Source organism: Oncorhynchus nerka, linkage group LG24, assembly GCF_034236695.1.
Source record: "Oncorhynchus nerka isolate Pitt River linkage group LG24, Oner_Uvic_2.0, whole genome shotgun sequence".
Taxonomy (NCBI): Eukaryota; Metazoa; Chordata; class Actinopteri; order Salmoniformes; family Salmonidae; genus Oncorhynchus; species Oncorhynchus nerka.
The window spans coordinates 26,439,101-26,454,691 of record NC_088419.1 but is presented as its reverse complement, the minus strand read 5'-3'; the positions used below and the strand labels follow the sequence as shown (position 1 = coordinate 26,454,691).

At 45.0% G+C, this 15,591-nt stretch overlaps 1 protein-coding gene across 3 annotated transcripts in view; it reads left to right on the top strand.

Moving 5' to 3' along the window:
* LOC115107742 (cation-independent mannose-6-phosphate receptor-like) overlaps window positions 1-15,591 on the top strand; it is a 36,234-nt gene that overhangs the window by 18,240 nt on the left and 2,403 nt on the right. For 2 of the 3 annotated variants that reach the window (XM_029631349.2, XM_065008770.1), the window contains 26 exons: window positions 577-751; window positions 2,530-2,703; window positions 2,858-3,007; window positions 3,564-3,739; window positions 3,923-4,010; window positions 4,130-4,339; window positions 4,450-4,580; window positions 4,694-4,797; window positions 4,929-5,059; window positions 5,231-5,427; window positions 5,664-5,790; window positions 6,047-6,178; window positions 7,083-7,351; window positions 7,840-8,055; window positions 8,754-8,903; window positions 9,039-9,197; window positions 9,355-9,559; window positions 9,720-9,872; window positions 9,983-10,217; window positions 10,392-10,528; window positions 10,704-10,821; window positions 11,275-11,421; window positions 14,231-14,415; window positions 14,670-14,856; window positions 15,132-15,293; window positions 15,417-15,486. In XM_029631349.2, the coding sequence (XP_029487209.2) occupies window positions 577-751; window positions 2,530-2,703; window positions 2,858-3,007; window positions 3,564-3,739; window positions 3,923-4,010; window positions 4,130-4,339; window positions 4,450-4,580; window positions 4,694-4,797; window positions 4,929-5,059; window positions 5,231-5,427; window positions 5,664-5,790; window positions 6,047-6,178; window positions 7,083-7,351; window positions 7,840-8,055; window positions 8,754-8,903; window positions 9,039-9,197; window positions 9,355-9,559; window positions 9,720-9,872; window positions 9,983-10,217; window positions 10,392-10,528; window positions 10,704-10,821; window positions 11,275-11,421; window positions 14,231-14,415; window positions 14,670-14,856; window positions 15,132-15,293; window positions 15,417-15,486 (4,188 nt within the window). The remainder of the gene's footprint in view (window positions 1-576; window positions 752-2,529; window positions 2,704-2,857; window positions 3,008-3,563; window positions 3,740-3,922; window positions 4,011-4,129; window positions 4,340-4,449; window positions 4,581-4,693; window positions 4,798-4,928; window positions 5,060-5,230; window positions 5,428-5,663; window positions 5,791-6,046; window positions 6,179-7,082; window positions 7,352-7,839; window positions 8,056-8,753; window positions 8,904-9,038; window positions 9,198-9,354; window positions 9,560-9,719; window positions 9,873-9,982; window positions 10,218-10,391; window positions 10,529-10,703; window positions 10,822-11,274; window positions 11,422-14,230; window positions 14,416-14,669; window positions 14,857-15,131; window positions 15,294-15,416; window positions 15,487-15,591) is intronic. The other variant, XM_029631350.2, reaches the window with a different exon arrangement.

Sequence of the window (15,591 nt, the reverse complement as noted above, 5' to 3'; positions counted from 1 at the left end):
CTACCTCTCGTTGGTGAGTGCAGTTTGACGAGGCTACTGATATTGCCTGTGTTTGGCATGCACATTTACTTGTAGATCAATGACTGTCAACACAGTTACATGCTTAGTTCAACACTGAAGGAGAGGACATATCATGTGTCACAAAAACAATTGTGCATTTTCGGGATGTAGAAAAAGTAATATGAGCTAAAAAAAAAAAAAAAAAGTGAAACGCCAATTCGTAACGTTTGAACCGATTTTATAACAGATTTGGATCGGTTTGTGGTCCGCGTCAAAAATTGCCCATGGGATCGATGTATATCCAAGCAGTTTTAGTCCTGTTTCCTTTTAACTTCTCCACGCAGTGGCAGGTTGTAGCCTCTGGCCTGCATAGCAGAAATGGCACATTCCCAGAAATGTTGACTACTGTCCATCGTCCCTGTCAAATAAATGTAATAAAATCAACTAAAGTGAATCCATTTCCCAGACTAGCTCTGGTTTCCAGTTCCTGACTTCTGTTGCAATGAAATGTACACATACACATTGTTTGTGTAGCAGTGTTTTGGGGCACTGTGCCTGACTATATGACCCCCCCAGGTGAATATCTGTGACGAGGTGGCAGAGTGTAGTAAGGACCAGGGGAAGCCTGTAGCTGGCTGTGAGCTGGACCATGGCCTGGTTGTTGGTCCTGTGGGAGTGGAGAGATCTCTACAGTACTCTACTGACGGCCTGCTCACACTCACATACAAAGGAGACCTGGACAGGCCTACAGGTACAGTCAATGGACCCAGCTATCTTCAATCATCACAGCTGCTCCCTTTGACATAAATGCATCATTTGCAAAAACAAATGTACACAGTCTTATATAATAGAGTTGCACATGACAGATCTCATGTTGGGATACATACTATGGTAATAGTATAATTTTTGCATGCTATATCCTGCATTTCTCAAACATTTTTGACTTAGAGATTTGCCAGAAGTTTTGTGTAATTTCCCCCAGTAGTTTTGAAAGTAGCGCTCATGAGCCAAAACAGGCCAAAATGGTGTACAATTGTATACAACGTCATTGTTCTCGAGCCTCTGTAACATGTACCCAAAGAGTAAAAAAAAACAATGTGGTGTTGAGCTCACCCTGCAACCTCCATGGACAATACTGGGCCAACCTGAACCCTCCTCCCATTTTAATCCTTGCAACCTCATTGGACATCATTCCACCTGCCAATCAACATTGTCCATCACGTTTGGGATCGGTTGACAATTATCTTTTAAATGTATTTGTGTGGCTACAATTCCATTCCAAACATAACTGAATATTTTACATCATATTAGCGTCAAGATACATTATTGTTTAATTCAATTTCACATAATTGATTCATATTTCATATTTGTAACATGTAATCTTTTGGTTCAACCTTAATGTATAATGAGCGTCATCAACAGGGGGAACATATTAGGTGTTCGCTAATAAGCTGTAGCAAGAATATATCTATTTATAAGACTTGTTCATAAAAGAAAGATTTGTTCATAAGAGCCTGAGATCAAAGTCAATATTCAGACCAATAGGGGTCAATGTTTTTAGAGAGGATATCCAGTAAGCCTCCCTTTTGTAGTAGTAGGATCTCAATGTCTTGTGAATTCTATGGTTTTTACTAGATTACTTGTAGTTTTTCGTCTGTAATTTTTGTAATGACTTGGTGCTGCCTATCTTGGCCAGGACACTCTTGAAAAAGAGATTTTAAATCTCAATGAGCCCTTCCTGGTTAAATAAAAATAATATAAATAAATTAATCAATTATGTGAAATTGAATTAAATAATAATGTATCTTGATGCTAATATGATAACAATATCGTAATATATTTAATATGCCATAAAATATATCTTTTTTTTATCAGTTTCACTAATTCATTTTAATTAACTTAATCATTATGACACACCCCTCACTATTGTCATTGGTTGCACTAATTGCACTGTTTGTCTACATAACCTGATTCAAGTATTCATGAAAACATTGGCTAAATACCCATTCAATTGCTGGGGGTTTATATATGGAGTGTGCGACTTGTGAGTTTACAATGCCATCTTTAACACAACATTTTCTCGTTTGCAGAGAAAATGTATTGGGAGAGAGAAATTAAACTACTACCAGGGTCTAATAAATCTACCTTCTAATTTCAGATGTTTTCTAGCTTTTGATGCATGGATTTGATCGATGTATTTTTGCTCTTATCAAAATAACAAATTGTAAGCGCATGTAACCACTCATCCCACTTGCTTCAGAGCGCATGTTCATTACATGACAGGAACGAGCACGTAGATCTCATGCACTAAATGAGGTTAGAATGTAAGAATTCTGTGCCTTTTTCCGCTGGGAGAGGACTGTATATCGCTTATTATGCATGTATGAGCTACACATTGACGTGTTGAGTCCAAAACAATAGGTTTTTAAAAAAAACTTAGTTTTCAATCCTCTGGAAAATCCCTTTTTATTGAGTCAGTTCATAAACATTTGGTCTGATAACTGTCCTGATTCCTCCCTTCTCCCCCAGGCACCAGGGACACCTTCACCATTAGTTTTGTGTGTGACCAGGACGCCCACCCTGGCACTCTGAAACTGGTCCGAGAAGAGCTCAGCTCGTCTACACACGTCACCCATGATGTCCTCTTTGAGTTCTCCACAGCCCTGGCATGCATCCCTGCCCCTGTGGACTGTCAAATCACTGGTAGGAACAACACTGTCAATGTCTTCAAAACAGTGTGGATGTCTTCAGTACGTCTCTAACGAGGCAGATATCACTTTATCCACCTTAACAAACTCTGGTCATAGAAATGGGTATTTTCATTAATTGAAAGATGTTGTTTGTCCTTCCATTTTAGATTCCCATGGTAACGAGTATGACCTGAGTCATCTGAGCAGGGACAGTGAAGACAGTCCCTGGGTGGCCATCGACACGGCTGAACAGGCTAAGAAACGCAGCTTCTTCATCAACGTGTGTAAACCTCTGCCTCCGGTCCAGGGCTGCCCTGGTGAGTCACACGCCATGTTGATATGCCAGCCAATGAGGAGGAATACCTCTGTGCTGTACCATCAGTTTAGCATTACTCTTTTTATTATATTAAAAAATATATATACATTTTCTCCCCAATTTCGTGGTGTCCAATTGTTGTTAGTAATTACTATCTTGTCTCATCGCTACAACTCCTGTATGGGCTCGGGAGAGACGGGTTGAAAGCCATGCGTTCTCCGAAACACAACCCAACCAAGCCGCACTGCTTCTTAACACAGCGCGCATCCAACCCGGAAGCCAGCCGCACCAATGTGTCGGAGGAAACACCCTGCACCTGGCTACTTTGATTAGCGCGCACTGCGCCCGGCCCGCCACAGGAGTCGCTGGTGCGCGATGACACAAGGATATCCCTACCGGCCAAACCCTCCCTAACCCGGAAGACGCTAGGCCAATTGTGCGTCACCTCACGGACCTCCTGATCGTGGCCAGCTGCGACAGAGCCTGGGCGATGCAGTGCCCTAGACCACTGCTTTGTGTATTAACTACTGTACATGCATCTATGTGTGCATCTGCAGCGGGCCTCTTGGGTGCATGCGGCACCATGGAGGGTAAAGGTGTGAACCTGGGCTACGTCCAGTCCAGCCCCCAGGTGGCCTCTGACGGCTCCATCAGCATCGTCTACCTCAACGGGGACCACTGTGACACAGACCACTACTCCACACGTATCATCTTCCAGTGTGACGACAACCCTGTGAGTAAAATACACGCATCTTGTTCTCTATGGGAATGCTCTTCTATGTTATGGCCATATAGTTGGTGTACATATCAATGGCAGGAATCTGTGAAATTGTACATATTGATGTTACTGATCCTAATACCATATATTTTCCCTCCTAATACCTATATTTTTCTTGGTTGGTTCCTTTACTAATAGGGTTCTCCTGTATTTGACCGCCAAGACGGCTGTGAATATGTGTTCATCTGGAGAACCTCCGAGGCGTGCCCTCTCACCAGCGCTCAGGGTAGGCTTGAAAGAGGAGGCTGCCATGTTTAATGTTGTGGTTCTGACTAAGACTGTTACTTCTCTCCACTAGTGTCATCATCATGCTCAAGTTAACTCTTCTCTCCCTGACTCCTGCAGGTGAAAACTGTAAAGTCAAGGACCCCAGAAGTGGCTACATGTTTGACATGAGCTCCCTGTCAGGGAAGGACTACATGGTGAAGAGTGGCCAGTACCAGTACCACCTCTCTGTCTGTGGGGGGCTTCAGCGAGGGATCTGCACACACAAAGACACAGGCAGTGACCAGGTGTCAGTCTGTCAGGTGGAAGGCAGCACCCACAGAATTGCCGGTATGTAAACCTGTATAAAAATATTTGGTCTTTAAGAAAGCTTTGATTTTGGTTGGTTAGTAACTGATCAAAAACTTCAGGCATGTTGCTTTTGTTTTATAATGTATTAGGCATGGCCTCACAGACTCTGAGCTATGTTGGAGAACAGCTGATACTCAACTACACTGGTGGGGAGACCTGCCATAGGATCTATCAGAGATCCACAGCGATCTACTTCTCCTGTCATCCTAAAATGAACCCTGTGAGTCTGAGCGAAGCGAAAGCGTGAACCTCTAATGCAATTTCTCTGCTTGTCCCAATGTGTGCTTGGATGTGGTAGTTACTGGGGTTGTTTTGTGTTGTTTCTGCCTATAGGGGGTGCCAGAATTTATCAAGGAGACTGCAGAGTGTACCTACCTCTTTACCTGGCGAACAGCTCTCGCCTGTATCCCTGTGAAAACTACCAGCTGCTCATACCAGTACGCATAGTCATGTTTTATTATATTCTGGGAGCCCTCTTCCAACCACAACCTTCTCTTTCTCCCAGACAATGACTGGTTTCCCCTTTGTCTCCTATCTTTCTGACTACTTTTTATTCTTCCTCTCACAGAGATTCTAATGGAAACTCGTACGACCTCTCCTCTCTGGCCCTGAACTCCAGAAACTGGGTGGTGGAGCCCAGCACTGGGAAGCAGGAGCGCTACTACATCAACGTCTGCAAGTCTCTGGTGCAACAGGGGGGTAAGTGCCTATCCTCAACACCAGCATCCGTTATATGAAGGACACTGGTGGCGCCTATATCCTTATATATTTCCCCATTTGTGTGAACAAATATCAACATTCTCAAGTCTTCATTCACAGTTTGAATGTGGTGCAATTATGCTCACCTTCTGAACCATGGGACTGTTGTAGGCTCCTGGAAGTGTCCGTCCAACGCAGCGTCCTGTCTGAAGAGCGGGGAGCATTATGTGAGTCTGGGAGAGGCCGAGTCGGCCCCACAGTGGGACCAGAACATCCTTGTACTCAGGTACACCAACGGAGAGATGTGTTCCGGTGGACAAAGGAATAAGAGCACCATCATACGCTTCAAATGTGACCGTGACAAAGTGGTAAGGGATTATAGACATCGCCCACATGCAGATACACACACATGCATAAACAAGCACAGATATGCACACACACAATAGGTAGAGCATGGTGTTTGCAGCGCCAGGGTTGTGGGTTCGATTCTCACGGGGGACCAGTATGAAAATGAATGCACTCACTACTGTAAGTCCCTCTGGATAAGAGTGTCTGCTAAATGACTCAAATGTAACTGAGTAGACGGACTGTGTTTCTGCCCCAGGACTCAAGACCAACCCTGATCATGGCCATAGAGGACTGTGTCTATACCTTTGTGTGGTTCACTGCAGCCGCCTGCCCCCTCAACAGCAGCCAGCATGGTGACTGCAGAGTCACCAATCCAGTCACCGGTGAGTGCCAGTCCCACGCACAGCCACTGAAAACTGAAAGACCGCTGCCTGCACTAGACCATATAAAGAAATCTGAGAAAGTATTTGCAGTTAGTATGATTATCATTGAAAAATACCATCATTCTCATAGAATCTCCATGCAGTAGTTAAACACACGACTGCAAAGAGTTACTGAGAAACTTCTCCATGTGCTATAGTTTAAAAAAATAAATTTGGACACGTGTATGTATGTACTGTGTTGCCCTCCTGAACCCAGGCCACCTCTTTGACCTGAATGGACTAAGCCAGGAGGGAGGCTACACTGTGTATGACAACCTGGACCCTAGGAAGATGTTCCGGCTCAACGTGTGTGGGGAAGTGGCCAACGCAGGTTGTGGACCAGACACAGGTAAGACCATATTCTATCTCACAAGCTCTGGGTTGGCTGGGAAAGCTCTAATACTGGTTAAAGCCACATTCCCTCAGGAATCAATCAACAGGCCTGCCATCCAGCAGTGATCAGCTTACTGAGCCATGGACCACACAGGGGTCCCAAGACAACTGTGTAGAAATTAAGCAGACTCTTCTAGACAATGTTGGTTTGTTCAGTGGTATTTTGTAATAGATCTGTGGCTCTGCTTTAGACTTAGGACTGTGAGGCTGGTTCTCCAGTATGTTACCTTCCTGGATGAAGAGAACTAGATGTTCAAAGACATTCAAGCATTCACATGAGACATTTTGAAATGAAAAAAGCTAACAAAAAATGTGGCGCAGCGGTCTAAGGCACTGCATCACGTGCTTTAGACCCGGACATCACTACAGACCCGGGTTCGATCCCGGGCTGTATCGGGAGTCCCATAGGGCGCAGAGCACAATTGGCCCAGCGTCGCCTGGGTTAGGGGAGGGTTTGGCCAGGGGGGGTTGGCTGGGGGGGTTTTACTTGGCTCATCGCTCTCTAGCGACTCTGGTGGGCCGGGCGCCTGCAGGCTGACCTCTGTCGTCAGTTGAACGGTGTTTCCTCCTCTGGCTTCCGGGTTAAGTGGGCGGGTGTTAAGAAGCGCGGTTTGGCGGGTTATGTTTAAGAGGACGTATTATTCGACCTTCGCCTCACGAGCCTGTCGGAGTTGCAGTGATGAGACAAGATCGAAAGTAGGGAGAAAAAGGGGGTGAAATACAAAATAAACATATTTTTAAAAAATAAAAAAATGAATCCTTATGCAAAATTTCTAGAAATGGAGTGCTTAGACTTGAGATTGATCAACGTAAACAGTCTGCTCAGTTGCTTATGGTAATGTAGTTGTTTGTGTGTGAAGGTGCAGGTGTGTGTATCAAGGAGACCAAGAGTGCTCTGAGTGGTGGGCGGGCCAGCAGGAAGCTGTCATACCTGGACCAGGTGGTGGAACTGACCTATGAGGGCGGGGCTGTGTGTGCAGCCAACCCCGCCATCACACACAAAAGCATCATCAGCTTTGTATGCAAGGCCCACGCAGACGCCAGCACGGGTCCAGTACTGGTGTACTCAGACAAGAACACGTGCACACACTTCTTCTCCTGGCACACGCCACTGGTGTGCGAACAGCAGGTAATTACAAGTGTTTTTTCCCAATTCCAAAACAACCCGTAGCCTCATACTGAGTATAATTGAAAAGTTTAGATAGATGTAAGTAATATGGCAATTTGCATTACCTAGCCCCTGATTGATAGGTGGAATTCCTTCAATAGTGCTTACCAGTCATGCCATACATATCTGGCAACCAGATGTAAATTCATTTCAAACAAGTCAATGTACTGGTCATCTATTGTTACTGATGTTAACTGACTGTCTGTGTTGAATAACCAAACTACATGCATGTTGCTTTACACAGGTGACTGAAAGATTTTCTTAATACATAACGTTTAGTCTGCTGAATTACCTCGACTGACATCCTATTGAGGTGTTCAGATATCAGCTGTCAACTTTCTATTCAAATTTGGTGTACTGTATTGGGTGTATTATATCTAATAGGCCATTTAATATGTAAACATCTGTGCTAGCCGCCATCGTCTCTCTCTTTCATGATGTTTCCGTAGGTGAAGTGTTCAGTCCTGAACGGCTCTACCCTCATCGACCTGACTCCTCTGATCCATGTGACGGGCTACTACATGGCCACAGACGAGGACCTGGTGGACAAGGACCAGTCCCCTGACTTCTACATCAACATCTGCCAGCCCCTCAACCCCATCCCTGGGGTCACCTGTCCCCCAGGGGCCGCTGTCTGCATGGACCCTGACGATGGGCCCCCTGTCGTGAGTCACACGCAGAGAAACGCATGCGCACCACACACACACAGAAGAAATGAAGACTCTTGAATAGTATTCCCTCTGTGTTTATGTTAAAGGAATTTGATTCCTATTTATTCATGAACCAATTCAATTAAAACACTCTGCCCATTTCTAAGAATTTGTAAGATACTTATTTGCATAAAATGGACAGAGACCAGTCTCAAAATCAATCAATGGCGTTTATTCTCGAGAGTACTGATTTTAGTACAATTTACATCAGGTTATATACTAAAAATTACGCCATAGGTTTTATTCTGTCCTTCCTCCACTCCGATACAATGGCAGTATAGTTCACAAGCCTTCCCACATTGTCCACCACCTGTTAAATAATCTACTACTAGCCCAAGGTATCTCCTCTCCCTGTGTAGAGACAGGATGTCCTGTAAGGAACACAGCATTCTAGCCGGTCTGACGATAACTTCATTCGTTTCTAACAAGGAACAGACAGTCCTTGTTCTACTTCTTGATTAAAATTTACACACATTACATTCAGTATTATGATTATAATAAGATACATCCATACAGTAACATAATAGTATTCTGTTTAGTCATAGTTCTGATTGAAATGTATACATAATTTAGTAATTCATAAAAATCCCTTAACAGTTTACAAACCAGCATGCTCAAGGATTTCTCTCTCTGTGTCTCTCTCCTGCTAACAGGACATTGGTCGAATCACTTCCACCCCGGAGTTCAACAGCATGACCAATGAGGTGTCAATCACCTTCAACAGCACCACCACCTGCCCCTCTGACTCCACCCAGAACTACACTTCCACCATCCTGTTCACCTGCCAGAGAGGCCTGGAGCTGGTCAGTACCACACGTTTCACAGATGGAGTGTCTATATATTAGAGACCTTTTCTCACTGATGGTTCTTGTGTTGAACGATGGCAAAAATATAAGTAATGTCTTTGCAGAATGAAAGCCTCTTTCCTGTCCCCCCAGGGCTCGCCCCAGATGATCAGGAAGCAGGACTGTATGTATGTGTTTGAGTGGGCCACTCCGCTGGTCTGTCCTGATGCCACTCAGACCAGTGTCTGTAACCTAACTGACTCACAGCTGCAGTTCACCTTTGACCTCTCACCCCTCTCTGGGGAGATCCAGGTGGGTTGACCTTTCATACGTGGCCTCTTACCCTCGATATACCTACTTCTATTATAGCTACTTAGCTATATTTCTTATCTATGCATTAACACACAGTTGTCCATTTATTAGGTGGACAGGGCTTTCTTTCTAAGTAGTTATTGTCTTTCTCTTCCAGGTGCCCGGCGTCGGTTCAGAGACCTATAAGATCAATGTGTGTGGGGCGGTGAAGGACCCCAAATGTAAGAACAGTGCAGTGTGTGTGCAGTCGCCAGGCGGATCAGCATTCTCCTATGGCATCAGCCAAGCCATGACTATGGACTACAAACACGAGGAGCAGGCTGTCATCATGCAGTACGGAGGAGGAGACATCTGCCCAGCAGGTTAGACTGTTCTCAGTCAGTCCTGCCTCTGAGTCTATGACCAAGTCGCTAATGATATATATATGGTGTTATTTAAGATGTAGTGTTGTATCCCAAAGTGATACATTTGAGACAAAATATAGTGCTGTTTTTTTATTGCTGTACATGTTTTCCTTTTCAGTGACTGAGAATGAGGAGGTGTGCGTGTTTCCCTTCAACTTCCTGAAGAAGTCATACACAACATGTACAACCGAGGGCAGGATGGATGGGAGACTCTGGTGTGCCACCACCAGCGACTTTAACAAGGACCGGAAATGGGGATTCTGCGCTAATGGTAATTACTGGTCGAAGCAATGCTTTTAGGCGATCTTGTATAATGTGGAACAGAGTTGGCTCTGGGCTTAACTGTGCTCAATACTGCTGTGTGTGTCGTCTCCCTCTCAGTGACAGGGAAGAGGCAGTCGTCCATCCTGTTCACCTGTGACCAGTCAGCCGGCCATGGCACCCCAGAGCTTCTCAGTGAGACAGGAGGCTGCGCTGCCACCTTCCAGTGGAGAACCATGACTGTATGCCCACCCAAGAAGATGGAGTGTAAGCTGGTGAACCAGCACCAAACTTACGACCTGCGCACCCTCTCCTCTCTCACAGAGCCCTGGAAGTTCAGCCACAACAAAATGGCGTATGTTTAGCTTTTCCCTACTCCTTCTCTGTATCTTCCTCTCTCCCTCCTACTCCTCTCCCAATCTGTCTTTCTCTCCCTCTGTACAACTTGATGATGAGTGAAAATGCACAGTAGTGGCAAGCTGTTAGAAAAAAACCTATTTGAACTTTAGCTTGGCTGTGCTGTCTCCAGGTACTATATCAACCTGTGCCAGGGGATCCATGGGGGCCTGCCAGACTGCCCGGAGGGAGCCACGGTGTGTCGGAGGACCAGCGAGGGGAAGACCCAGACCCTGGGCCGTGTCTACACCCAGAAGATGGCCGTCTCTGGTGGGTCTTACAGCTCCCTCACACCCACAACTTAGCAGGACTGGAGGAAGCTCTTTCAAAATTGGAATGTCATGTGTTACGTTTCACATTGTTCTTGGGCTTGTGTATTTGTGTCCCAACCCACTAAAATAAGCTGTGATACATGTATTGCCTTAACCAACCCTCCCTCTCCCAGATAAGAAGATCCTAGTGAGCTACACCATGGGAGACACTGTGTGTGGAAACGGCCTCAAGGCCAAGACAGTGGTCCAGCTGACCTGTGGTCCTAATATAGGCCAGCCAAAGCTGCTGAGGTGAGTGGGCTGTAAGCAGTTAGTTTGGGAGAGCCTTCTTGCCTGTAGCCTTGTCCCAGATCTGTTTGGGACATATAACCAACTGCTATGGTTGTTGGCTATACAGCACAAACAGATCTTGGACCTGGCCTTCTCTCCTACAGAGGAAAGCCAGCTGGCCTCCAGTCAGCAACTTATATGTGGACCTGTGGGCAAAACAAACTTATTCAACTTAACAACACTAGGAAAAGTTACTGAATGATCAAGTTGAAGAGGCACTTTAACCTCCTTCGTAGTTGAAAATTGACCATTTAAATGTACTTTTCAAGTCTTGAACGTCATGTTTATTTTTCTAGTTCAACTTTTCCATCGCTCACGGTTTCATTTGTCGCTCTTTCAAGGATTCCTGGTAACGCTCACACAGACACATACTGTACACACACTCTCTGACTAAATGTCTGTGTCTCTGCTTAGCGTGGATGAAGCCTTGTGTGAGTTTGTGCTGGGCTGGGAGACTCGTGCTGCATGCGCTGCTCAACAACGTGAGGTGGTGATGGTCAACGGAACGATCAAAGTCCCCGATACAGGTGCCAACTTCAGCCTGGGGGCCCTCTACTACAGGTGACACCTCTCACCACCAACACAGTTCAATCAACCAACTTTATTGTCACAACAACTCAGGCCACCTCTCCATTCTAGTCCCGTGTAGCTCAGTTGGTACAGCATGGTGCTTGCAACGCCAAGGTTGTACGTTTGATTCCCATGGGGGACCAGTGTAGAAAAAAAATCTGCAGTCTTTTTTTGTAATGGTCAAACAGCTAGAGTTAAACAATTAACCCTGACAATATTATATTGAAACCTGTTATGAGTCAAGTTCATGTGCTGAGCCGAAAACATGTATTATTTTTTACATTTAAAAAAGAAATGAATGACATGTTATCTTCCAGGTCATTGAGATCATAGGTCAAAGCATAGAATTAGGAATTAGAATACTAGAATGGAGATGAACCTTCTTATGATGGTCCAAAGATCAGCCATGTTTGTCAGGGAGCTGGTCAACTATGGTTTTGCCAGTGCTGTGATAAGAGATTGTGTGAATAATTTGTTTTCACAGTATGTGTATTAACTATCTAGCTAGCCAGCCAACCTGTTTTAGAGGAATGATTCTGTAAATGTTTCAAATTTAACTCTCAATAAGCCAACATTCCATTCAAACAATGCAGTCAATTCAGTCAATTATTGTCAATCAGTGTTGCTTCCTAAGTGGACAGTTTGATTTCACAGAAGTGTGATTGACTTGGAGTTACATTGTGTTGTTTAAGTGTTCCCTTTATGTTTTTGAGCAGTGTAGTTTATACAGGTTTTATTCACAAGTTTTGTATGAATAGCTTTTTTTTTCTTAGAAAGTCGTGAGTGCTATTATATGATTATTTGTTGCATTTACAACTTGTCAAAGTCCTATCATCAACTGATTTGAGCCAGTGTATAGCTGTGAATTGACTGCATTGTTTGAATGGAATGTTGGCTTATTGAGAGTTAAATTTGAAACATTTACAGAATCATTCCTCTAAAACAGGTTGGCTGGCTAGCTAGATAGTTAATACACATACTGTGAAAACAAATTATTCACACAATCTCTTATCACAGCACTGGCAAAACCATAGTTGACCAATAAAGGAGTGGTTCTGCAGGTGGGGACCACAGACCACTTCTCAGTTCCTATGCTTCCTGGCTGATGTTTTGGTCACTTTTGAATGCTGGCGGTGCTTTCACTCTAGTGGTAGCATGAGACGGAGTCTACAACCCACACAAGTGGCTGAGGTAGTGTAGCTCATCCAGGATGGAACATCAATGCGAGATGTGGCAAGAAGGTTTGCTGTGTCTGTCAGCGTAGTGTCCAGTGCATGGAGGCGCTACCAGGAGACAGTTCAGTACATCAGGAGATGTGGAGGCTGTAGGAGGGCAACAACCCAGAAGCAGGACCGCTACCTCCGCCTTTGTGCAAGGAGGAGCAGGAGGAGCACTGCCAGAGCCCTGCAAGATGACCTCCAGCAGGCCACAAATGTGCATGTGTCTGCTCAAACGGTCAGAAACAGACTCCATGAGCGTGGTGTGAGGGCCCGACGTCCACAGGTGGGGGTTGTGCCCAACACCATGCAGGACGTTTGGCATTTGCCAGAGAACACCAAGATTGGCAAATTCGCCACTGGCGCCCTGTGCTCTTCACAGATGAAAGCAGGTTCACACTGAGCACGTGACAGTCTGGAGACTCCGTGGAGAACGTTCTGCTGCCTGCAACATCCTCCAGCATGACTGGTTTGGCGGTGGGTCAGTCATGGTGTGGGGTGGCATTTCTTTGGGGGGCCGCACAGCACTCATGTGCTCGCCAGAGGTAGGTAGCCTGACTGCCATTAGGTACCGAGATGAGATCCTCAGACCTCTTGTGAGACCATATGCTGGTGCGGTTGGCCCTGGGTTCCTCCTAATGCAAGACAATGCTAGACCTCATGTGGCTGGAGTGTGTCAGCAGTTCCTGCAAGAGGAAGGCATTGATGCTATGGACTGGCCCGCCTGTTCCCCAGACCTGAATCCAATTGAGCACATCTGGGACATCATGTCTCGCTCGATCCACCAACGCCACGTTGTACCACAGACTGTCCAGGAGTTGGCGGATGCTTTAGTCCAGGTCTGGGAGGAGATCCCTCAGGAGACCATCCGCCACCCCATCAGGAGCATGCCCAGGCGTTGTAGGGAGGTCATCAAAGTTGGATCAGCCTGTAGTGTGGATTTCCACTTTAATTTTGAGTGTGACTCTAAATTCAGACCTCCATGGGTTGATAAATTTGATTTCCATTTGATAATTTTTGTGTGATTTTGTTGTCAGCACATTCAACTATGTAAAGAAAAAAGTATTTAATAAGAATATTTCATTCAGATCTAGGATGTGTTATTTTAGTGTTCCCTTTATTTTTTTGAGCAGTGTATATTTATAATTCCTTTGCACAATATCTGATACATCACATGCCTTACTTTTATTTTCCTGCATAAGTAAAAGCAGGAAATGCATCACCTATGCCTCCACTGCCATTCATTCCAATTAGACTGGTTTTGGATATCTCCCTGACTAAGATGGCTGCCATTTTGTCCTCATTGTGGAATTTTCAGGGTTTATGACAACCCCTCTAGTAATTGAATATGATCTCTATGGGTCAAAGCCTCTTATGTCATAAACGGTCAAATGTTGCTCTGGCCTCTCAACTGCCTGAATGCCTATTACAACACCAGTGGGCCTCTGATGCAATTTAACCTCTCTACAGTTGCAGCAGGGAACATAAAAGAAATGTTTAGAAATGTAGTAGAGGGAAGATAAAATAAGCCTTTTATGAATGTACTCAGGCCAGGTTTTTTTGTCCGTCTGTCCACTCTGTAGGCTCCACCAGGCCTCTGGGGACATTCGCTCCAATGGGGACAAGTACATCTATGACATTCAGCTGTCAGGCATCACCGACAGCTCCTTCACCATGTGTCTCGGGGCCAACATCTGCCAGGTGAAGATCAACGGAGACTACAGTAGAAAGATCGGCTCCTCCAGCAAGGCCAAGTACTACATCAAAGGTAAGACGCAAGCAAGACACAGGTTTACTCCAAAGTGGTCTGGGCCTTTGGAGAATAGAGTATGGGTGGGTTTGGATTGTGGTGTTGAACATCCTCAGTGCCTCACCTTGTACTCATTAAAGATGAGACGGATGTCAAAATCACTCACAAGATACAGTAATTGGTAATCAAGTATACTTAGATTGACGTCAATGACTCAACGAGCTCACTCCATTAAGCTGCTTGTGATTGACAAATGGACTCTTTCTCCTCAGGTGGTAACCTGGACGTGCTGGTCCCATCGGAGTCTGTGTGTATGCGGGACAATTCCAATACGGTGTCGTCGGCCATCTTGTTCCAATGTAACCCCTCGGCCGGGGAAGGCATCCCAGAGTTTCTGTTGGAGACGGACGGATGCCAGTACCTCTTCATCTGGCACACCTCTACTGTCTGTGGCCTAGTGTGAGTGAACAACTCGACACACAGATATCAGGATAGTGTTCAGTTGTTTCAAAAAAGGAGACAATGCTTTGAAACAGGAAGTACTACCTGAATTTGGCCTATTAAAAAGGCTTTTCAACTTCAGCTTTAAAGCGCATTCTTCCATTTGTGTCTATTGAAAGCGACCCAGAGCTGTTAATTCTATTACCAGTCCATACATCGAATTGGACTTTGAATTTGAATAAAAGATGCTGTATAAAGTAGAAGTGTGACATTTTGTCTGGTGTGCCGTACAGAACTGTGGATACCTCCGAGTCCAAGCAGACTGATGATGACGGAGGGGAGGACCATAGGGCCTTGTCTGGGAGGAGCCAGGCTGTGGGGGCGGTCCTGAGTGTGCTATTGGTTGTGCTGACCATCTGTCTGCTGGTTCTGCTACTGCACAAACGAGAGAGGAGGTAGAGACATCTCGCATAGGGGCTATAGATACTAATTTGTGAATACAGCTTCAGTTTGTTTTGGTCATATGGTACATGCATCCTATTTCTTTTAATCTTTTCCTAAATATTTTCTATTTCCAGGGAGCTGGTTATACAGAAAGTGATTGGATGTTGCAGGAGAGGAAACCCTGTTTCTTATAAATACTCCAAGGTATCCACACCAATAAACCCTATACTACAGTACAGATCAAACCTACCAGCTACAGTATATAGTCTCTTTAATTCTGCTTATATTTTAAAGTAATTGATTCCATGT